Consider the following 25,668-nt stretch of genomic DNA (forward strand, 5'->3'; position numbering starts at 1 on the left):
GTTGTGGCAGAATTGGTAACGCGTTAGTGGGAGCAGAAAAACCAGTACATGGCAGAGATGAAGATGTTATCATCTGACAGAGGGTTGCTGGTCCTGCTTGTTCTGCAAAATTTTGAGGCATGGGAGCAGCTGGAGTCAACTGCCTGAGTGGCTGTTGATCAGAATTGGAGGGCACAGGAAATAAAGATGACACCTCCAACTGGTTATGAAATAGGGTGCCCACTTCAAATGGAGGGGTAAAGGCCGTGGATCTAGAGCGGTCAGGTGACCAGGCTCCTGCAACTGGAAGGTTTGCGGGTGTAGAGATTGTATTGGAATTATCCGAAGGAGTAATTGCCTCAGAACTGGGCCTCTTAGTTTTGTCAGCCTTCTTCAAAGATTTGGAAATAACTTTTTCCAAGGCCTTGTGTCGGCGTTCTTCTGCCCGGGAATTAGATTTGGGAGGCTTATTCTTACTGGATGATAGTATTGTGAGGGAAGCCTCTGATGTGCCCTCTCCTGGATCGCTAAGATGGCGGCTGCGATCCTTGTCATTAGGGCCCCTAAGAGAAATTTCTTCCGCCATTTTGGTGCTTTCCCGCCAAAATTAAACTTCTATGGATAAGGTAACAATTTTTATTAAAAATGCTTTACTCACGACCTCCAATTGCCTCTGCAATCTCAGCTGATTCCGCTTCAAATGATTCTGCTTCGTTGAGCCGACAGCCGCAGTAAAAAAAGGTATGTCTCAGTCAGATCGCTCGCCTCAGCGGCTGCAAAAACGCGATCTATTTTGGCGCGCAAATACAGCAGAGGCGCAATCGGCTGCTTTTAAGAACCGCTCCGATACTCCCTGTGAAGTGCTGAAAGCGCCAGAGATAACGATCTCTTAATCGCTCGCCCGAAGGCTGCTAACGCGATAATCCTGTGCTTGAAAGATCAAGAACAGCTGCCTGGGCAAGAACTGCTGCCTGCTCGCTTAGATTGAGCGATGGCGAGCCCTCTGGGAGCGTGGCGGGGTAAGCCTGCCTCCGCTAGCCCAGGGATAGCCGGCTTGCCTCTGAAAAGGGCTTGCAAGCCGATCCTCAGCGGAGCTTGTTAAACCGCTCGACACGCTGGGAAAAATAAGCAGGCACTCTTTCGCTTTAAATTTAGGCAAAAACTAGTCATAGGTAGAAGGGGACAGCAACGACACTGTTGGTCCTGGCAAGGACCGAGTCGAAAAGCTGGAAGGCTACAGGAGGCGGAGCTACTAAAAGTTTTTGCAGACTCGGTCCTACGGCAAGCCAGAGGATTTTCCCCAATCTGACCGCCGTTTCCCCCGACAATGAGAAATATGGAAAGCACGAGGAAGAAATTTGAAACAATTCCATCAGGATTTTTTCTGCTATGAGAGAGAGGGCAGAGAGATACATTTTCAAGATTGTACCCCCCTACAATAAAGCAGCATATCTAGAATCCCTACAGTGCCTGACTCTTGACTTGGCCTATCTCAAAGGATTGACATCAATCCTGAAAGCCTCACTACTTTCATCAGAAAGGCATCAAACCATGCAGTTAGATTTTTAAACCTGGCAATACATCTGAAGGGCACCTCCGTAAGCGATTTGTGGTATTAGGCAGCTCCTAAATAACACAAATAAATAAGCACACTTATAAGTTGCTTTGCTCTTCAGTTTGCAGGCAGTTTGATGCACCTTTGGTTTCTTGTTTTATACCTAGTGGAAATTATACTTAATCACTTAAACAAGTTAATATACGGAAGTTAACTTTTGAACATAGCTTATTTTAGATGGTGAGAAATCGTTTAACATTGTTCTCATTTCTCTTCTCATCATTAAAGAGGCAAAGGGATTACAAGAGTCATCCCAATTCACTTTTATGATCAAATTTATTATGATGATAACAATGCTTGGAATTGAGCATTTCAGAAAAAGAAGGAATTGCAAGTATCCTATATATGGCTAGCTGGGCAATTCTGGGAGTTGGATCTTAAAACCGCCAAGTTTGAGAAACACTGCTCTATATCATAAAACCACAAGGGCAGATTTAATGTGCAAGCCTATAATTCTAGCATTGTTATGTGGTTAAAACTATGTTTAAGAATAGTTTAAATATTTAAGAGCTAAAATTTCCAGTAACACAAAACATTTGACTTTTTTTTTTTTTAGATTGTAATGCCAGGAATACATTGTGCTCTAAATTTCTGGCTTCCACAATTCTCTGCTCTGAGAGTCCTTGAGGTGCATGCCTTTCACAATAAGATACTGTTTTTTCATTCAACAGACTCTAGGGACAAGTAAGGCTAGCAAGTTCAGAAGTACGAACAAAAGAGCATATTGTCATGAGAAGGGAACTATATCTGGCTGAAACAAGACCTTTGCTCTATTGTCCAATCCAAATTAAGTCATGTTGCTGGAATAAAAATTATCATCTGAAAGAAACAGCAGTTGTTGTTTTTTTAAAAAAAGTTTGATCTGCACGTTTAAAGAATAAAAAAACTAAAACCAATCTCAGTAGAAGACAGGAGTTTTTCTTCTTGGACATGGTCAATGAAATGCATTTTAAGTTAACAAGTGGTGGATAGGAGAGATTTCCATGAAATCACAGAATAATCCGAAACAGTAAGAAAAAATACATACTTTAACAACCTACAATTCATTACAGAATTTAGAAGCAAATCAACCAATACACCATATATAATTTTTGGTCTTGCTTTTAAGCCACAGTAAAAAAACAGGTAACAATCCAAAAGGATCAGACACAAATAAAAACATCAAATAAAACAAAGCCTATGGGGAAAAGCTGTGTTTTTACTTTATTCATTAAAGTTTAAAATATTAGTGCTGTATGTGTAGGGGAGACCATTAAGAACCCAAGGAAGACTTTTACCTAATATTACAGAAGATTAGGTAAGATCCTTCACAAATGGATATCTGCTTTTCTGTCTAACAGACAACAAGTGGTCAAAATTGGCAATGCTCTATCAAATCCTGTTCCTGTCAAGAGTGGCGTTCCTCAAGGCAGCGTCCTTGGACCAACACTCTTCATACTATACATTAATGATTTTTGTGACCATATCTCAAGTAATTATGTTCTCTTTGCTGACGATGTCAAACTATTTAACACCACAGACAATACATCTATCATTCAAAAAGACCTTGATCATCTAACCGCTTGGTCTAAAACTTGGCAACTCCAAATCTCAACCAGCAAATGCTCAGTTTTACATATAGGAAAAAAGAACCCAAACACTAAGTACATACTAGATGGACATTACCTTACAGATGACCCCCATCCCGTTAAAGACCTTGGAGTTTTCATGTCAAATGATCTAAGTGCCAAAGCCCACTGCAACTACATAGCAAAAAAGGCTCGAAGAGTTGTAAACCTAATCTTGCGTAGTTTCTTTTCCAAAAACACCACACTACTAACCAGAGCATATAAAACATTTGCTAGACCAATTCTAGAATACAGCTCGCCTGTTTGGAACCCTCACCACATCTCTGACATCAATACAATTGAACGTGTCCAGAAATATTTTACAAGAAGAGTTCTCCATTCCTCTGAAAACAACAAAATACCTTATCCCACCAGACTTGAAATCCTAGGCTTAGAAAACTTGGAACTCCGTCGCCTTCGACAAGACCTAAGTTTAACTCACAGAATCATCTATTGTAATGTCCTTCCTGTTAAAGACTACTTCAGCTTCAATTGCAATAATACTAGAGCAACCAATAGATTTAAACTTAATGTCAACCGCTTTAATCTAGATTGCAGAAAATATGACTTCTGTAACAGAATCATCAGTGCTTGGAATACTTTACCTGACTCTGTGGTCTCTTCCCATAATCCTAAAAGCTTTATCCAAAAACTTTCTACTATTGACCTCACCCCATTCCTAAGAGGACCATAAGGGGCGTGCATAAGCGCACAAACGTGCCTACCGTTTCTGTCCTATTGTTTTTCTTTTCTTCTTCCTATATATATATATGCTTATACCTCCTTATATTTACTCATATATGTGTTTATATACTATATAATCTTTTTGTATGATACCTACATATATTGTTATGACAAAATAAATAAATAAATAAAATAAATAAAAAGATCACTTTTTGCTGCATGTCTCTATATAGTTTGATCTTAAGTCTAAATTAACAATTTGAACAAGTAATCAATTGCATAAGCAAGTTTCCAATGCATCTAAAGGCAGTCCCTCAAAAAGGCACATTAATTTTACACTCTTTCATCTTTTTACCTTGAAGTCCCCCAAGGTGTGGATTACTAAGATTCCGAGGCTGGATGTAAGCAAGTTTGAACTGAGGAACTACAAAGGGTATTTCTTTGCCACCGGGTGGGAACTTAGAGAGAAGATAATCTTCTGAACAGCCAACCTGCCTTTTCATGGATACAGAAGACAAAGGGGGTTTCTCCACTACTTTTGATGTATACTTGTCAGTAACTGTAGACTGTTTCTCCAGAGATGCTGTTGTATAACACAAAAAGAAGCAAATGCATCCAGTACTTAATTCATGATCTTTTGTATGTTAATAGGATCACAGACAAATAAATTTTTCCAACATATTGATTGGGATATGGAGCAGTTAATGGTAAATATATCAATTTTGAGAGGGTTTGCGATGATTCTAAGATATTATAACTGATGATTTCAGTTATTTGTCAGTGCTAATTAAGAGAAAGTCTCAGAATCATTAAACTACCAATTTACGTAAAATTATAAATACAGACAAATCTTAATTCTACTCATTAAACTATATATGTATCCTGGAAAAAGGGTAACGTGCCAGTTGACTGGAGTACAACCAATTTTATGCCTCTTTAAGCATCTGTAAAATATTTTGATTTTGGCAAACCATTTAGAATAGAATAACAGAGTTGGAAGGGACCTTGAAGTCCAACCCCCTGCTTAGGCAGGAAACCCTACACCACTTCAGACAAATGGTTATCCAGTCTCTTCATAAAACCTTCCAGTATTGGAGCATTCACAACTTCTGGAGGCAAGTTGCTCCACTGATTAATTGTTCTAACTGTCAGGAAATTTCTCCTTAGTTCTAAGTTGCTTCTCTCCTTGATTAGTTTCCACCCATTGCTTCTTATCCTGCCCTCAGGGGCTTTGGAGAATAGCTTGACTCCCTCTTCTTTGTGGCAACCTCTGAGATATTGGAACCCTGCTATCATGTCTCCCCTAGTCCTTCTTTTCATCAGACTAGACATACAGTTCTATTTCATAAAGTACGACATGACATTCTGATTAGCAAACTAGCTGGCAAGTGTGGGCTAGATATAGCATGGCAACCTAGGAGATGAATAGCTGATTCAAAAATGGAGTTGAAACTCTGTTCATCAAATTGGAAAGAGGTACAAGTAGTCCACGACTTAACAACAATTCTTTTAGTGATCATTTGAAGTTACAACTGCATTGAAAAAAGTAACTTATGACTATTTTTCACACTTAATGATCAAAACTCAGATGCTTGACAACTGCCTCACATTTATGACGGCTGCAATATCCCGGGGTCATTTTGTCACCTTCTGGCAAGCAAAGTCAATGGGGAAGCCAGATTTACTTAACAACCATGTTATTAACTTAACAACTGCTGCAGTGATTCACGTAACAGCTGTACCAAGAAAGGATGTAAAATGGGGCAAAATTCACTTATCAACTTTCTCGCGTAGCAACAGAAATTTTGGGCTCAATTGTGGTCATAAGTCAAGGACTACTTGTACAGTACTTAGTGCATGAGTTCAAGCAAATGCGAGACTGACATCTATTAGGGAAGCTTTACTTTGGAATAGAGGTTTGACTAGGTAGCCTAAAAGGCCCCTTCCAATTATATGGTCCGATGTGTGTTATTTTATGCAATTTGCTGCTCTTTAGATATTTTTGATTATGTCTCCCACAATATTTTCCTTTTTGCCACACTGGCTGAGAGTTGTAGTTCACTTGAAGATTACCAACCTGCAGTACTAAATGTACCTATAATTCGTTCTTTTAGGATCAGATATTGTGACATCACAATTAAATATTCACAAATTTTACCCATGACACTGTTGAAAAAAATAATTGCTCCTCCCAAGCAATGGCTACTACAGTAGTTTTGTCATGTCACCACTGAAAAATTAAGATATTTAAATTAGTTAAACTTACCATCATGTTTTTCTTTATTAGCATATAAACATCCTCTACAACAATTCTTAATGCATTCTGTTGCCATTACTGCTTCTAAGGAAGCTGGACGCAGTGAAGAAGTCAGGCCTGGAAATTATTAGAAAATTAGATCAGAAATACAGAAAAACCCTCCTTTTCCTCCTTTTGCTATTTTAAAATAAAATAATGAGAAAAATGTTAAGTCCAACTTTTTACTTTCATAAGTATATAAATATATCAATATCCTACACTGCACTACGTTACATTTTTTAAAAAAAATTTAGAACTTCAAAATGTAAAATACGTAGAAAATTTAAAAATCTACTGGAGAGCTTTCTTCAGTACATAAACTCTGGAGAACTGGAAAATTAAAGCTATTTAAATGTTAAGACTGAAACCTGGGCCTACTATTGCCTAGGGCAGTGTTTCTCAACCTTCACAACTTTAATTGGGGAATTCTGGGAATTATACCCTACCCATCTTAAAGTTGCCAACATTGACAAATTTTAATCTAGGGACTGGGCTATTTTCCAGGGCAAAATTTTGTGTAATAGAAGCTCCTATGAAACCTCAAAGTCAATGTGGCACTTATAGGGGATCCCCAAAGACATCTGAAGAAACTTATAAGGTATAATTCCTCTGTATCCTGTCTCTCTGCTGAAGTAAATCACTATGCACTTTCTCATCATTTCATTGGGATTATATTGAATCCAGTTCTTCTCACCCCCAAAAGATAGTAAATTTTTTTTAAAAAGATTATGCTTGAAATTTAGGCAAGACTAAGTATCAAACTCAAGTACAATTTTATTTCCAAGAATATGTCTGGGCTCAGAAACACCTGGGGCATTCTTAGGGAAAGAAAAATATTTTGGGATGGGAGAGGGTTACAACCTTACAGAATTTTTTGTTTGATTTTGGAAATATACCATCTTATAAACAAATACTTTTAACTTATCTATCTATGCAACTTACAAGGCTGCCTACCTTAAATAATCATCCTAGGCAGCTCATAATAAAATGAATTAAACAACAACATAAAAATACTTTCTATCCTTCCCATCATGGCACTCTAATAACTCCTGGGATCTTCTCCATCCTGTCCCTGAATGGGACGTTGTCTTATCTGAATGTCCATTTTCTGGGTGCTGAGGGGGTAATCCATGGATAGGCTTCTGTAGATGACATTTGTAGGGCGGCCACTTGGTCATCTTTGTCGCCATTTATACGCCATTACAAATTAGACAAATATGCCTCAGTTATTCAGTTAGCTTCTGCTAGATACTGAGTGCTGTTTCTTTAAATTCTTTCTTGACCCCGCCTTCTCTGCTCGTGTGTGCCTGTCATTTGTTTCACGAAGGCGTAGGTAACTAACTGTGTAAGAACGGACCCTGGGGCCCCAAACAGGAAGTCAGTGGGTGGGCTGGATTATCCCCATAGCGCCCAGAAAATGGACGTTCAGATAAGACAATGTCCCTTTTCCAATGAGCTGCTTGGATAATCCATGGATGGGATATACCCAAGCTTACTTATGATGGGAGGGAGACTGACTGACCTCTGGGCCCCGGGTGGAGTGTACACTCTGCAACACCCGTTGCAGCCTCAGCCAAGGCATATTTGTCCAATTTGTAATGGCATATAAATGGCGACAAAGATGACCAAGTGGCCGCCCTACAAATGTCATCTATAGAAGCCTATCCATTGATTATCCAAGTAGCGCACTGGAAACGTTTACAATATTTTCTTCAGATTCTAAATACAACGTGTAACAGCAAAAGGGTCATGCTTCCTTTAATTAGTTCATTTGGTGTTGGGTTAGTGTCATGCATGAATTCAACCATTTTTATTTGTAAACTCCAGCTCTGTGTGAATCAGGTCATTATGGCTTCAATAAACAATACTGAACTTAAAATAAATTATGGATTAGCGTAAGATACACAAATTTAGTTACTAATGTAGACAGTAGTGAGCTAAGTAGAGAGTCTACTGACTTACTTCCAGAGGAACATGAAATGGATTTCTGAAACAGATGACTCACCCTTACTATTGCTCTCTGGAACTGAAAACTATAATAAGCTGCTCTCTACAAAGATTTTCACCAGAGACCGTTACTGATACAGGGTCCTGGAAGAAATATCCTGTTTCTTAATTGGGAGAGGGATATCTATCAGTGGAGAAAATAAATCACATATTATACCTGGATTATGGAAAAGTACTCCAGCACCTCTCGAATGAACTCCAAATTATTAATGGTCCCAGAGGTTCTCCTTTTGCCTTTTAGGGCAATGGTGTGTTTGTGTGTATGTGTGTTCTCTTTGTTAGTGCTGGCAGAAAAAGGTAAGCACAGTTTGGGGCGTGGAGAGTCTAAGCCCTCTAAAGACCTAAAGCTAGGCTTTTTAAGGGCATTGGGCAACTATATGGGAGTTAAATGAATTCTTTCTCTGCTTGCAGAGTGATAAATGCAAGTATGAAGCAATGTCTTTCTATAAATACCATCCTGAGGCATGTCCTAAGTTAGCAGACAATCATAATTTCTTTCAGTACTAAATGAACTTAGGTAAATATTCATGGCTAAGTTATGCATATGTAGATTAAATATTCTGTTATGGATAATAGGTTATTGTGCTCAGTTTTAATCATTATTAAAGTTGAGGATGAATTGATTTCACCTTTGCAAACAGAATGGCAAAAAGCAAGTATTGCTATACTGCAAGGTAGGAATTTACTTTAATGCATGGGTATCTACCGAACAAAACGTGGCATCTTAACCTACTTAATCATTTTGCTCCTAAGTGAGCACAACAGTCACACTGAAAACCTCTGATTTGTTACTATTTTAATTTCTTTCCAATAAGGAAATACCCTTACATAATTGTATTTCCTGGAAGGAAATAACTTACTACTCATAAGGAGAAAACCCCTATGAAATAGATCATGTTCTTTAATGACAGATACCTCACAACACTGCAACAGTATTTAATTGGATACTACACAACTCAACAATTAACTCCCTAATTTCACAACACATGGACAGACTTAACCATAACTTAAACTGGGAAACTGTGAGCATTCTAGAACAAGCTAAATCCAAAAAAAACTAGAACATTTCTAGAGGCCTGACTCTCAGACAAATTGGCCATCAACAAGTACATAGAGATAAACAGGATCTATATACCATTCAAGAGAGACAATCAAAGAGGCAAAAAGGAAACAAAGAGATCAAAACACCTCCTCACCAGCAATCAACACCCAGATGAGCAGAGATGAACAGCAAGATCAACATTAGACCAACAATCAAGAAGCAAACAATACCCAATCAAGGAACTACCAAATCAGATAAACAAGCTAACAGTAACAACAGCCCAATTAAGGAGCCACCAAGACCACGCCCACCAACATTGACAGGGCAAATTACTAGTATATAAAATGAAAGCAAATCTCAATCCCTACTATCATTGGTGATATAACCTAGTTTGATAGTGAACCATCTGGAAACAATCAAGCTCAGAGAGCACCAGGGAGCACCTCAAACCTGAGCTACAAATATTGTCTTCTGTGGCTACTATACAGAATATTACAGTATACTCATTGTCCCAAAGGCTCTAAAACAAGGATCCCCAATGGATCTAGGTAATGTGTGAAATCATGCCCCAGTCCCTACTGCCCACAAGGTTGGGGGCCACTTTCCTGAGATTAATGTAAAACCACTATACAAAACTTTCTTATATGCAGTCTGTCTTCAGCTGTATGGGTTCCCAACTATCTGCACTGCCAATGGAGTGCCAGTCAGCAGAGTACCCAGCAGTTTGTAAGTGAAGTTATTACACGGTACCGAAGTATTCCTATTTCAGTTACAGAACAGGATCAGCAGGCATGGTTAAAAAGTAAATAAAAATAAAGTGGAAATACAGCCTGACTCTTGATTTGATTACGTGTATATTCTGTGAATGTTAAAATGTTTAACCAGCTACTCTTTGTCTAATTCAAAGCAATGAGGATACAATAGTTAATTTATACAAATGAAGTTTTAGAAGCAGCTTGATACATGGCATCTTCAACATAATCATTTTGCTCTTGAGTGAGCACAAGACTCAGAGTAAAAACCTGTGGCTTGTTATTATTTTCTCTCCAATAAGGAAATATCTTCAACTAAATTGTGCTTCTAGAAGCAAATAAACTAAACCCCTCTGAAATAGATAATGTTCCATAAATACTGTAGTGAATCACGCATTAAATTGGGCATTAAAAATGGCAGACCACAAGACCGTACACAGAACATAAGGTAATAGAAATATATCAGCTATTCAAACCCAAACAATGGGTACATTTACCGTATATACTCGAGTATAAGCCGAGTTTTTCAGCACGTTTTTTGTGCTGAAAAACGTCCCCTCGGCTTATACTCGGGTCTATACGGCTTATACTCGAGGTTTTTTTTTAGCCCTCGGCTTATACTCGAGTATACGGCTTATACCGAGTTTTTTTTTTTCTTTTTCACATTTTACCGACGGAAGCCCTGCGGTGCAGTGAGAGGGCGGGCGGGGAGCCGCCAGCCTTCTCAGCTGAGGGAGGGAGGCTTTCCCCAACCGGTAGGTGCCTCATTTCCCACCCTCGGCTTATACTCGAGTCCCCAGTTTACCCCAGTTTTTGGGGTAAAATTGGGGACCTCGGCTTATACTCGGATCGGCTTATATTCGAGTATATACGGTAATTATTATTTATCCCTACTTTCATATCCTATTTGTCTTCTATTGTTTATGGTGGTACATGGTGGTAATATTTTAGTATAAGAGTTAAATCATCTTTATTTACCTAATGACCAACACATTTCTCAAAAACTTAATATTTTTACCATTAAAGTTATATTATAACCTTGATCATAACAGAACTAAAGCCATTGCAAAATAATTCCTAAGAATTATTTTCTTACGAATTATTTCAACAAAATAATTCAACAAAATATATTATTATAGCATTTCAACAAAATTATACTATTAGAGCTCAATGAAACTGGGAAAAAAAATCAACATTATCTTTGTCCTAGTCTCTGCCTTATTTCCATTGTGGCAACCCTGAATCTAGCTACCGGGTGAATCATCCAAAAGGTCTGATTGTCTTCAACAGGTTTATATAATAGAGGTAAAATAAAATGGATCTGAACAACCTTGTAAAATTTACAACATGTGGCTGATTATTTCTTAGCACAACTTGGGCAGGTGCTCTGTCAATGGAATTTTAGTGCATTTGCCTTGCAACAATGCATAAAGAAGGATGCTAGTTTTAAAGAGTGGTTTTCTCACCCTGGGAGGGAGGGAGGGAGGAATAGATGGATGGACAGACAGATATGATATAGATTGATAAAATTTTATGGAGACCAACAAACTATACATACATTCTTGGGTAAATATCATTCCGGTTCCAATACAATCTTAGTAACCCAAATTCTATTATTCTGGGACAATCTGTTTACCTCAGCCTGAAGATCCATATCATTCATCCTTTGGATGACCATGTGCCTAGCTTGGTCATGTCTTAATAACATTAAAAATGGTATGTAGTAAGTCTGCATGATGCAAGCTTCTACCCTACCACTAATTTCCATTGGAAATTGAAAAGTCATCAGCAAAAAAAAAGCAGCAAGCTCACTGGAAGGAAATGGCTTTTAATTAACTATTAGCCTCTAAGCTTGTACCTGAATCTTGGGTTCTTTAAAAAAATTACATTTTTCAATTCATTTTTTGGCCAGACATCAGTTTAATTTCACTTACAAATTTCAGACAATGCACCATTTATCATAATTGTATGATAAATGGTATGGTTGAGAATTCAGTGGTGGGTTCTAACCGGTTTCACCACTGGTTCGCTTCGTGCACATGCTTTGCGCGTGATTGCAGTGTGCTTGCTATGCTCGCACATGCGCCAAACTTGTGCTTTGCGCAAGCCCATTGAATAAAAATACAGCTGAGGCATGGCAATCCACTCTGTCGCGCCTTACAGGTGGGCTAAAAACAAAGGAATAAAGGTATGTATAGCACGAGGGCAGACGGGGGGGCCCAATTGATGGACGGAGCGAACCAGTTCGCTCACACATCAAGATTTCCACTACCGCTCTCTCGAACCAGGGAGAACCAGTAGCAACCCACCACTGGTTGAGATGATCACAACAGCTGCCAGCTTACATTTGCTCTGTAGCCTTCCTTTCAATCATATCTTGCTTCAGCTGAATCAAAGCAAGGCAGAAGCCAACAAATATTCAGAGCTGTTGATCTTGGGTTATGGACTTTGTCTCTTCTCTAACAGAAAAATACTTTGATGCATCATTTTTATCTCTAAGTTATCCTGCATTATTTTTGGTCTCTCCAAACACTACACACTGACAGTAAAACACAAAGGGAAGCTGTGGCCCATCTGGAACTGCTGCACAACATATGAAAGAAAATGAAATACAAGAAAACTAAGCAACAACATATACAGTAAATTTAATCTTTTAATAAACGACTGATAACTCAAATTGCTATGGAAATCACCTGGGCAATGACAATCTTTTATGAGACATTACATAAACATGTATGAAGAAACCCATTTCTATGACTGGCCCGGATTAAAACTCACGTTATCCCTTTGTTCATCACGGAAACCACTAATTACTTTTAACTGGATAAGTTCCTCTTTTGGTTGCTTATTGCATAATTATGTGTTTTGGTACCATATCCCATTCTTTTCCTATTTCTCAAAATGGTCTTTTCTAAGAACAAAAAACAGCTCTTCAGTTACTGCCACAACTTCTGTAAATATTGTTTTTCTTCAGTTGTAGGCAGTTGATGATATTCTTATTTCCATTTGCTGACAACTCATTAATCATATTTTGACATGATTCTTTATATCATAGTGTAGGTCTAAATGACTTGACATTTGACTAAGAGCTCAACAAAAGCTGGATGAACTCAAGCTTCATGAATGGAACTTTAAAACTGGCAAGTGTAGGGAGAGTTAAACCACTTTTATTCTATTTTGCAAATTAAAATATATGCAGATGCAGCATAAGGTAAAGGTAAAGGTTCCCCTCACACATACGTGCTAGTCGTTGCCGACTCTAGGGGGCGGTGCTCATCTCCGTTTCAAAGCCAAAGAGCCAGCGCTGTCCGAAAATGTCTCCGTGGTCATGTGGCCGGCATGACTCAATGCCAAAGGCGCACGAATCTTTGTTACCTTCCCACCAAGGTGGTCCCTATTTTTTCTACTTGCATTTTTACGTGCTTTCGAAACTGCTAGGTTGGCAGAAGCTGGGACAAGTAACGGGAGCTCACCCCGTTACAGGCAGCAGTAGGGATTCGAACCGCTGAGCTGCCAACCTTTCGATCAACAAGCTCAACGTCCTAGCCCCTGAGCCACCGCGTTCCTCAGATGCAGCATAGTTTCATGCAAATTAAGACCCCAAAGGAGGGGACTAAAAAAAAGGCATTTGGAAGCATTTTTCATAAAAAAATATTGAGAAAATTTAAGATTGTAAAAATTAATGCAAGATCATAAGACTAAATCGCTCAGGATCAGGGCTTTATTAGACAAAGCTCTGCATAAACTAAGGGCAGCTATGAACACTGGAAAAGATCAGAAACTATTCCTATCCCTCAGCTGAGGGAGAAGAAATGGAGCTTGATTCACCATGAGCTAATGAATGAATTTGTAGATTCCTAATCAGTAATGAATAAAGAATCTTTGATGACAGAATACTGGCTGCAATTCATATCTGAAGCTAAAAACAAAATATTACAAATTATTTTTCTTATTTAAAAAAATCAGTTTTTGGTAATTTCATTTGTGTGCAGAAGAGTACTGGCACAGATGACTGTCTCAGGATTAAGAAACTTAAATTTATACTGAATACAATCTAATTACTTTTCAAAGTATTAATATTATACTATTATTCTCTTGGGTTGATTTACAAAGTTCCAATGAAACTTTGTATCTTGCATATATTTTCATACATGCTAATTTTAGTTCATTATACTATGCAAACTCAATTGTTATGATCCTTTAATACAGTTTTATAGTTTAATGTCTTATATGAATAATGTCAACCTTAATTATTCAGTAAACTATATTTAAGCCAACTAGTAAAACACACAGATATTCCTGTGTATTGATTTATAACCACAATTGGACCAGAATTTTAATCATTAAGGGATGTGATTATTAAGTGAACCATCACATGAGCAGACCTGACTATGACCATTTTTACTGTGGTCATTAAGATGGTTGTTAAGCATAACACATGGCCATTAAGCAATTCTGGCTTCCCTAATTAACTTTGCTTGACAGAAACTGGCTAACAAATCGCAATTACATGATCACAAAATGCTGTTATTGTCATAAATAGAATAGAATAAGCTGGAAGGGACTTTGGTCTTCTAGTCCAGCCCCCTGCTCAACCAGAAGAACCTATATCAATTTAGATAAGTGACTATCTAGACCAGGGATGAAATCTACTTACCTTCCTTGCTGGCTTGAAAGTCCACACGCCACGCGCACACACAGACTTTCTGCGCATGTGCAAAACCTTCTGCGTATGTGCAAAACTTTCTGTGCATGCGCAGAAGGTAAAAAAAACATTATTTCCTGATTAAAACCAGGAAGTAATGACACCCGGGTGGCGGGTTTCGCCGGTGGTTCAGCGATCGCTACCGGATTGCCGAACCAGCAGCCATACTCACTACCGGATTGCAAGTTCCAGTTAGAACTGGGAGCATTTCACCCCTGGTCTAGACTGTTCTTAAGAACATCCAATGATGGCACGCCCAATTTCTGGAGGCAAGCTGTTCTACTGGTTAATTGTCCTCACTGTTAGGAAGTTTCTCCCTAATTCTAGGTTGCTTCTGTCTTTGATTAGTTTCCAACCATTGTTTCCTGTCCTGCCCTCTGGCTTTGGAGAATAATTTGACCCCCTCTTCTTTGTGGCAGCCCCTCAAATACTGGAATACTGCTATCATGTCATTCCTAATTCTTCTTTTCTTTAGAGTAGCCAAACCGAAATCCTGCAGCCGTTCTTCATATGTTTTACTCTCCAGGCCTTTGATGTAAACACCCAAATGGCAATCATGTGATCAAGAGTCATGCAAGAGTTGCAATGTCAAGGAGAGGTCACTTTTTCCAAGGCTGTCATAACTTGGAACTCTCATTAAACAAATGGACATAAGTCAAGGACTACTTGTATTCTGTTGTAGTATAGAACAGCAATTTATCTAATGCTATGCATGGAAGAGCAAAAATGATTCTGGTGCCAGCCCCACAGATTTTTCTACAGTGAGGCAATCTATGAAATAAATACCGTATATACTCGAATATAAGCCGATCCGAGTATAAGCCGAGGTCCCCAATTTTACCCCAAAAACTGGGGTAAACTGGGGACTCGAGTATAAGCCGAGGGTGGGAAATGAGGCACCTACCGGTTGGGGAAAGCCTCCCTCCCTCAGCTGAGAAGGCTGGCGGCTCCCGCCCGCCTCTCACTGCACCGCAGGGCTTCCGTCCGTAAAATGTGAAAAAAAAAAAAAAAAAAAACTCGAGTATAAGCCGTATATACTCGAGTATAAGCCGAGGGGCTTAAAAAAAAACAAAACTCGAGTATAAGCCGTATAGACCCGAGTATAAGCCGAGGGGACGTTTTTCAGCACAAAAAACGTGCTGAAAAACTCGGCTTATACTCGAGTATATACGGTAAATAAATAAATAATTTGCAGTCTCTACCCTTCTAATAAACAGATGGTTTACGAGGGAAGATTAATTCTTCAAAAGATACTAAGTAATTTATGCACCATATATATAGTAATGCAATCTCAGAAAAAAACATTTTCCATTTCTTGCCTTATAATTTGAAATTCTAGTATTTTGTTATAGCAGTTTGCAATATTTATTTGCAAACTGTCATGCTTATGAGAGCTAGTTTGGTGACCTCAGGCTAGAAACCAAGTGATTGTGAGCTCTAGTTCCACATTAGGCACAAAGCCAGCTGTCTCCTAGCTCTAGCCTTAGCCCTAGGAAGGATGCAATGGCAAATCTCTTCTGAAAATTTTTTCCCAAGAAAATTGTGGGACTTGTCCAGGCGGTCTTCAAGAATCAGACACAATTCAACAGAAGGGAAAGAAAAGACTATATTTTTTATTTTATGGCAGCATTTTTTAGTTAGACTATAACTGTAGGGTTAGGGCATTCAAAATATTTTCAATTCATAACATCTTGGATTTTAACTATTTTAAGTCCTGTTTTAACTGCAAAACTGTTTTGATCATTTTGGAAGTATTTCAAGTTGATAACTTGCATTAGGGATGCATCGTTTCAAGCTTAATAGAATAGAATAGAATAGAATTTTTATTGGCCAAGTGTGATTGGACACACAAGGAATTTGTCTTGGTGCATATGCTCTCAGTGTACATAAAAGAAAAGATACGTTCATCAAGGTACAACATTTACAACACAATTGATGATCAATATATCAATATAAATCATAAGGATTGCCAGCAACAAGTTATAGTCATACAGTCATAAGTGGAAAGAGATTGGTGATGGGAACTATGAAACGATTAATAGTAGTGCAGATTCAGTAAAGACACTTCCATGATTATAAGACACTTCCATGATTATAAGATAAATCTATTTCATCTATACAACACCATGAAATGCAATAGTTTTGCATTCGAATTAAGTATTTAAAACTCCAAACAATTTGAATTTGAAATGTTTTGCATATCCTCATGTGTGAAATTAATGTTAGTTATTTGTTAAGTGAGTTTTGCCTCTTTTTATGACCTGTCTTGCCACAGTTGTTAAGTGAGCACTGTAGTTGTTAAGTTAGTAACACAGTTGTTAAGTGAATCTGGTTTCCCTATTGACTTTACTTGTCAGGCGTTCACAAAAGATTATCACATGACTCCAGGACACTGCAGCTGTCATACATATGAGCCACTTGCCAAGCATCTGAATTTTGATCACATGACCATGGCGATGCTGCAGGGGTCGCAAACGTGAAAAATGATCATAAGTCACTTTTGTCAGTGCTGTTGTAACTTTGAACGGTCACTAAATGAGCTGTCGCAAATTGAGGACTACCTATACATTGCACATCCTTTCCTGACTAAGATCAATCTTAAGAGAAATTGGTTCTGCCACTTGGCAGAAAGCATCCGTTTATGACCGCAATTTCTAAGATTTCTAACATTACAAACCCACCATCAACCCAGAAGCAGTTTTGCAACTTTTAAATTTTTTTAAAGCAGCATAGGTTAAGGATGAAGAGAATAGGTTCAAATGATGACTCACTTGAAAGTGTGGGTGTGGAATATAAGGCAGATGAAAGAATCACCATTTAAATTGCTAACAGTTCATACTTTGAAGACAGAGAACTGGTCTCACCCTGTGAGAATGGGAAGAACGTGATCGTATTTTTTCTATAGTGTGGTACATAACTATAATCAAAAATTTAAAAGTAAAATACACATTATCTACATCCATAAACTCAGGAACAAAATAGTCTCTTAATAAATCAATTCTGAGAAAATACAAGTAGCATATTGGAACAAAAGTAATAGCAAACAATAGGGCAGAAATGAGAAAATGCACTGTGGAATCTAAATAGAATTAAACACAGTCAGTGGACACGTTTTATTTATTTACTGTACTTTCAGCCATAAGGCATGTTTTTAATGCTGTAAATTATTTGCACACATTGGATTTTACTTCCAATAAATACACATTTCTAATAAACAAAAGTTAACCTAGCGTGTTTCATTAAAAGGTAAAGAATTCAAATAATATTCAGACTTAACCTCTCTCTGGATTTCAAGTTGGAATTGCAAAAAAGCAAACTTAGTTTCACCCATCCTTGTAAGAATATTTACAGATTTAACCACTGAACAATTTAAAATGAAAAAAAAAGTGGCTGTGGAAAGGGAAGAGAGAAATATTTATTTATTTATATATTTTGTAAATTAGTTTTCAAAATCAGATTTTCCCAAAATGGTTTACAGTACAATACAATATATGGAAATCACACATATTCAATAAAATAAATGCATTAATTAAAATATAAAATAAAATAGTTCATATGAGAATAATATTGCAAAAAACCACACCCACTTCTGCCTATTTATGCAACAGTAGTAATTGAATCAATGTTATTATTGTGGTCCCTTCAAATACCCCTAAAGCTGATTCTACTCTTTACCTTAAAAAGTAAACTGAATGACAACGCTAGGACTTCTCCTAGACACAACATAGCTAGGATTTAACTAGAAAAAATGCACCCAAATGAGGATTTGCCAAGATTTCCTTTGAACGTAAGTTTTAAAAACTAATTGTATCATACATGTTTATTTTTAGACAGCTATGTGACATGGCTAGATACTCTAAGCACACCCAGCCAGCTAGGTGATCAAAGCTATGCATCAGAACAGAATGTCCTGATAGTACAAATCTTTAGCAACAGAATTTAGATAAAAAGTGGTGTAGGCAGGTAAGGAAAAAACTTTAAAGCAAGTGGGTTTGAGGTTATTTTTTTATTTTATTTATTTTTAGTAGTTACAGGGCACTCCCATGTGTAGCCATTCAAGGAGAAGGAAAAAAATTCACCTATTAAAAAAAATGCACATACAAGGCCTGTAATTCCTTGCTATAACACATAGCGAGGAAGAAATACCATTTTGACTTTTAACTGCAATGAGCTTCAAAAAGGAAGCATTTAATTGAATTTAATTCAAGAGTTTCAACTATACATATATGTAGTCACATTAAAAGTAAATGTAATAAAGTAATTATAAAACAATTCGTAGGCATAGGCTATCCATAATTTATCAATTCTGAATAAATATTAGTAATGGGATAAAAGCAATATAAACTAAGATTCTCTTATGGATAAGAAACCTCGAGCCAAAGACTACATAAATAGAGTAAAGTAGACAAATACGGTGTAAAAAATTGAGAGTGTTTATGAGCCATACCATTCTTTCAATATCTGCCTAAGCTTCACTCACTAGGACAGGATATGAAGACTGATCTTCCAGGTCTGCGTGACTCTTTTTCTTTAAAATCCATTACACATGCAAAATTCAATTTCATAGAAAAACAATCTACTTAGTAGGACTGACTACTGATTTAAATATTTCATTTGTTTCCCTGCAAATAAGACTCAACTATATATAGTGCAAATTTTCATAATATATAATGCATATAAAGATGCATTAGGGCTTATTTTTGGGAAACACATTATCAGGATAATGGCGAGGGGCTGCCCCCTGCCCCAGCCCCAGCCCAGTCCGGCTGGGCACCCCACCCCCCTGGTTATGTGCATAAGAGGCGACAATAGTGCAGGAACAACAGTATCTCACAGCAGCCACAGTCCACCAGCCCCTTGGCCAGCGCACTCTGGGGCTGCACAGCCCGTGCAGCGCAGATGAGTCTGAGTGCTGCGACTGCCGACCAAGCAGCAGGCGGAGGCAGAGGCACGGGGAGGCATATGATTTGGCCCACATAATGCACAGCACAACCACCCACACAACCACTCCATCTCACCATCTGTCTTTGCTTGCCCACAGCTGCCATGGGGCTGGTGGTTGTGTGGCAAATCCAGGGACCTAATCGCGTGCCTCCCTCCCTCTGCCTACACCTGATGCTTGGAAGGCCACCCTGGGGATTGCAGCACTCAGACTCACCTGTGCTGTACAGGCTGCACAGCCCCAGAGTGTGCCGTCCAAAGACACTGTTGGCCCCCGCACCCTCGCCACCTCCTGTGCTGGCCATGCTTCCCCTGAGACTGATTATCTTAACTGGGGCTTATTTTGGGGGTATGGCTTATAATTACAAGCATCCTGAAAAATCATGGTTGGGCTTATTTTCTGGCTGGGTCTTATTTTCAGGAAAACAAGGTATATCTGGATTTATACAGAAATGTATACAGTTTTGCCAAACCTCTGCGAAAAGAGATTTTTGATGATTCTGAAGATGGCCCTAATCTATATGATAGACTACATTCCCACTCACTGCTATATAGGTTTATTCAAATAATATTAAGCAACAAAGTTTGTTTGTGTTTTGTGAACATCATTCTGGTGGTTTGTACAAAACTGTTAATGGCTACCATATTGTGTACATACAGCCATTAGAAGGAAAACATACCTTTTATAGTTAATTATATCTTAAATCTTTTTAAATTTCTCCTATTTTCAGCACATTTTAAGATTGAAAAGGGTTAGTTACAACAAACAGCAGAATAGCCACATCCAAATTGGAAAAATCTGGACAACCAGTTAATGTCAACAATGAACAACCCTATCTTTCTGCTGCCGCCTAGCTGAGGTCTGGATTTTGGTTACCCTATAACAGCTTATTCTGAAATGTAAAATAACTATGAGATTTGGGTATCAAACCTATATATTATTTGCTGTTCAAAAATAATTAGCATTTCTTATCACACAGACTGGGGGGGAAATCTATAATTAAAAGTTTGAACTGATTAGCTTGAAAATTATAAAAGATTATAATCTAAGGCCTCTTGCCCAATTAAAATAAATGAAGATGTTAAATCAGGAGTTACCTAAGCACTGTTGGTAAAATTCAATAATTTTATTTCATTTGTTGGCAGTAGGGTTAGCATTTAAAGCGGCAGAGGGGGGTAATACCAGAAAATTACAGTGAGTAGCTGCTAGTTTTACTGTAGCAAAGATGGGATTTCTTAGCATTCCATTGCTTTTAAAATATTAGTCAAAGGTTTTGTACAAAGAAGTGTAGAATATAAAGTGTAGACACTTTTAGGAGAAAGTAATATATTCCGGAAACGTTAATCAAACAGGCTGGGTTCATCCACCCCAGAAAAAGTGTTGTTGGCTAGTGTGAGGCTCTATGTGATGCCAACACAGCCCCAAGTTGACAGCACAAAAGAAGCACAAACGAATGAATAACGGAGGTACAGCACTAAAGTAATTAATTTCAGAGAAGCGTTTAAAGTTATCAGCAAGAAATGAACTTGCTTTTTGAAACGCTTCCAAAGCAAGAAAGACTTATTTCCCTCCCCCGCACCCAGATCAAGAAAATAGTATCCTGCTTAGTTGGAGACCCCTTTTTTTCTGGCACATTTTCCCGAATCGCGCCCTAAGCTCTTGAATAAATCAGATGCAACATTCCCTTTCTAATATCAGGGCACGCGAAGACTGCCACGCCGGCTTCTTTCGTGTTTCAAATGCACTAAGAAAAAGGGTATTATTTAATCTGACCTGGTTGACCCAAGTCCCGATTCCCTTTCGGCAACCTTCTTTCCTTCAGAAAAAAACTCACCGCGCGTCCCAGGAAGCTACCGGCTACTCGGGACAGCCGGCCAACAATAAACTCCGGCGGCCGCTTCTCTTCATCGTCGTCTCTCCGCTCTCTTCTCCAGCGCAGTCCAGCCCCAGGCAAACCGGCAGCCGGGGAGAGAGCGCGCTTCAGCCCTCGGGCCACAAATGCCTGGCTCCTCCCCGGGAGCGCGCACAAGCCTCGGCCGCAGCCTCCGCTTTCCCTTCGCCCGAGGAGGAAAAGCGACGCCGGAGCCCAGGTGGCCGAGGAGGAGGAGGGCTTCCGCGCCCGCAGGAGAAAACTTATTTTCCTTGGGGTTGCAGAGTAAAGAATGTGCTCTTCTTCCGCTAACGTGTAATGTCTCTCTCTTCACACACACCCCCGCCTCACCTTCTTCCCTCCTCTGGTCTGTTTTGCACGAAGTGTAAAGAATTAACCGCCCCCCCCCCGGGACACTTCGTGCTGCCCTTTTCAACGGCGGGGAGCTGGCCGCCTCCAAAAGTGCTTTGGAAATGCAAATCGTTTCCCTCAGGTTTTGCGCTTGGTTTGCCCCGGAGTCGTTTGCCAGATTTTAGCTGGCGAAGTGGCGCCTTTGCTGACCTTTCCCGGGTTGACAGGACCTTTTTTTCCCCCTCGCTCCTCCCGCCCGGGTTATTCGGACTCAGGCCTCGACCTCCTTGGTCTGGATTCTCTGGAATCTCTCACCTGCTCCGTGCAACATTTGCTCTTCATCTAAGTAATAGAACAGGTTTTCAGGCTGTGAGTGTGGTGTGCTTCCCTCCATCCCCCCCCCCGGCCTTCTTGGTAAATTATTATTGCTCTTTCGCAAAAACGAGTCTGGTTTCCTCTCCCGAAGGTTGCAAGCAGGTGTAACTGCCCTTACGCTCCCAAATTGATTCCTGAGGCATGAAGCTTTTAACTTCCTTAAGCGCTTCGGACTTTTTCTTCTCCTTAAACGGGACGTGACCCTTTGCAAAGGCCCTAAAGGTCTCAGGTTTTGATCTGCAAATATCAGAATTCCCTCGTTTGCAGGATTTAGGTGAAGGCAGCAAATCGTGGTCGGTTAGTTATTATCTAAATCGGGAACAAAGAGTTGCCACCTTGTGATCTGGAGAACAAGTATAATGGCTCTGTTCAGTGTCTAAGCCGTAATAGAACTTTCTTTGTTTAGCTTAATGCGAACTCCTGCACTTGAGCAGTTGTTGGGAGAATATTAAACCTTTGGTAGCTAAAAGTCTTTTCTTAACCAATACATTTTATTACAAAGCTACATTTCACTTCCTCAGACTAACTCACTACATAAAGTAAAATTTAAACTGGGAGGGAAGAAGTGGTCAAGACAGGTTGATTATGCAGATTATATTGATGGGTTTAAGTTTCACTTCAGAATTCAAAACAAGGACAAAGTAATCTTAACAACATTTCAAAGTCCCATGAATTTATTTTCCTTAATTATTGCATTAAAAAAAAACCACCCAAAGGCAAAGAGTGGGAAGGAAAATAAAAACATAAGAAAGGAAATTGAGCATATTCACCATTTCTGTTTTGAATAATAGATAAAGACAATTATTTCTGAAAAACAGTTAAAATAGCTAAATAATGGTGACCATCTGAGTACACCTATCTTTAACTGTAAGTTTAGTGCAAATTCTTTAGAAATCCTAGAGATGCAGACTAGACGGGAAGTAAAAATTGCAAAAGGTGACAATGAAAAAACATTTCTGTATTGCTAAGAAAACTGCAAGTCTGTGTCCATGTAGTTATCAGGAGTTGATTTTGTTGCAAGAGAGACTTTCATTTGATTAACTCTTAAGCAAAAACAATTTCTAACACTTTTAAATATCACTTCCTGGAGAAATGTGTTGTTTAGTTTTTCATTTTACAATAATAATCTGAAATCTAATAAATAAATTCTTGCACTGGTTTATATGCTTAGGAGATATAGTAAATTATAAACAAGATTAGTTATCAGAGATTCTTGAATAATTTTCCTATTTTATTTTAAACTTGTCTTGACCATGAAGAATGACTAGTTGGGTATCAAAGATGACAATATATACCAATTTGTTTACAAACACCTCTCACATTCTGTGTCATGCAAGTGGGTTCTACTGGTTCTACTACTCAATTCTTTGAGTAAGGCGGCATTTAGCTCTTAAGGAGGCTTTGGTTTGCTTTCTCCTCAAGAAACCGTCACTGGACCCCACTATATAGACAATTTTCCTCCAGTATCTCACCTCCACCTTTTGGAGAAGGTGGTTAAGAAAGTGGTTGTGTAGCAGCTTCAGAGGGCCTAGGACAAAGCAGATTATTTAAATTCCTTTCAGTCAGGGTTCAAACCTGGCTGTGGGATGGAGATAGCATTCGTCATACTTTTGGATAATCTCTGGTATGGGGAGGATGGGAATTGTGCATCCATATAAAGCAGCTCACTTCTCGGCCCCTGGCCAATTAAGTGACATTTTATCCTGGTGACTGGAGGTTGTGAGGGCTTCACTGGGGAACCAACTGACCTTTGGAAAGACTGAGCGCCTTTGGGTTTGAAGGGCCACTGGTTCTAGGATTATGCCACTGCTCCGCACTAACACCATACACAATTTGGGTGTCCTCTTAGATTCACAACTGTTTGAAGAGCATGGCTAGGAACGTGAAAGTCATGACTAGGAGAGCCATGGCACAACTTTGTGTTGTGTGCCACTCCTATTTGAGAGGCTCTTATTCATGTTCACTTATGCCTGCATCACCTCACTATTAGATTACTGCAATTCATGCTATATTGGGCTGCCCTTAAAAAGCATCTGGACACTTCAACAGACAACGATGAGGGCAGTTATGTATGTTTCTCAAACAACACATGTTACACTCCTGGTCTTTGTTTTTGGGTCCAATTCAAGGTGCTGTTTTTGACCTTTAAAACCCTACATGACTTGCGACTGGGTTTTCTAACTGACTGCTTCTTGCCAATTACATCAGATCCCATCAGATCCAACAAAAGAGGCATGTTTTAGGTCCCATCTGTTAGGGAATTAGACTTTGGTGGACTGAGGAGACATCCCTTCCCTGCTGTAGAGCTCGCCTTATGGAATATTTTCCTCCCTGTGGTGAGGTCAGCTCCATCCCTATTTACTTTCCAAAAGTTCCTCCAGAGTAGGCTTTGTCATGGGATTTAGAGCTTGAGGTGGTCTCACTATTGTTAACATCAACCCTTTGCCTAATATTTGTTTTTTAATTTTCTGTATTTTATAGTTTTTAAGTTTTTAATAATAACAGTTTGGTATTAGTTATTAATCATTTTTAGTCTTGTATATCACCCAAAGTCACTTGTTCGTGACATGGGTGGCTGTATAAATTTGATGAATCAATAAATAGGTATCTAATAAACTTAAGATAAAATGATTAAATTTAACCCCATTTGCAATAAGATTGCAACCCAAACAGGGATAAGCACCATGCATTAGGATATCTTACTGCTCAAAGTATATTGGGGCACACAATATAATTATAATAAGTGTAATTAAATGGCAATTACCATTCCATAATCACAAGTCTTTTTCCTATTTTTTGTGTGAAAATTAAGGAACAATTTGGTGTTTATAAGCTCTCCGGAGTCATATGAAATGGGCAATTATATAAATCAGAAAGTGAAAAATTTTGTTTGTTTTTTCTAAAGTAACTTTCAGAGTATCAAAAGTAGGCTTTTGAACTTTTGTGATTCTGTTACATCATCATGCTGCATCCTGAAATGATAACTTTGTTGTCTCCTATTTTTTAAAGACCTTATCATATTTCTTATCTTTCAGATGAGTTTCAGCCTCAGGCCTCATTATGTGGCAATGAACTCTATCCTTGACAAATAATATGACCCACAATAAGGAAGACAAGTGACAAAAATAGTATTGTAAAATAGAGATGGGTTGTTAACAAGGTACTTGGAACTAATCCCTTCCTTGTTTCATCGATTTCATCAATACAGTATGGATTGTTTATATCATTGTTTATATGAAAAAATGCCACGTGTTTTCTACGTGGCTTCAAGACCTTTCATGATTGAAATTTTCATTGCTGAAAATAATTGAGTTTTTCTAAAATAACTTTCAGAGTATCAAAAGTAGGCTTTTGAACTTTTGTGATTCTGTTACATCATCATGCTGCATCCTGAAATGATAACTTTGTTGTCTCCTATTTTTTAAAGACCTTATCATATTTCT

The 25,668-nt window shown here is 38.5% G+C and overlaps 1 protein-coding gene across 5 annotated transcripts in view; it reads right to left on the bottom strand.

The window, feature by feature from the left end:
* TC2N (tandem C2 domains, nuclear) overlaps window positions 1-21,883 on the bottom strand; it is a 45,743-nt gene extending 23,860 nt beyond the window's left edge. For 2 of the 5 annotated variants that reach the window (XM_058162571.1, XM_058162570.1), the window contains exons 1-4: window positions 21,464-21,883; window positions 17,459-17,552; window positions 6,152-6,259; window positions 4,241-4,468 (exon numbers count right to left, since the gene is read on the bottom strand). In XM_058162571.1, the coding sequence (XP_058018554.1) occupies window positions 4,241-4,468; window positions 6,152-6,259; window positions 17,459-17,504 (382 nt within the window). In that variant the 5' untranslated portion in view covers window positions 17,505-17,552; window positions 21,464-21,883. The remainder of the gene's footprint in view (window positions 1-4,240; window positions 4,469-6,151; window positions 6,260-17,458; window positions 17,553-21,463) is intronic. The other 3 variants (XM_058162572.1, XM_058162573.1, XM_058162574.1) reach the window with 3 other exon arrangements.
* Window positions 21,884-25,668: the final 3,785 nt, after the last annotated feature.

This window comes from Ahaetulla prasina, chromosome 1 (assembly GCF_028640845.1).
Source record: "Ahaetulla prasina isolate Xishuangbanna chromosome 1, ASM2864084v1, whole genome shotgun sequence".
In the NCBI taxonomy this organism is placed as follows: domain Eukaryota; kingdom Metazoa; phylum Chordata; class Lepidosauria; order Squamata; family Colubridae; genus Ahaetulla; species Ahaetulla prasina.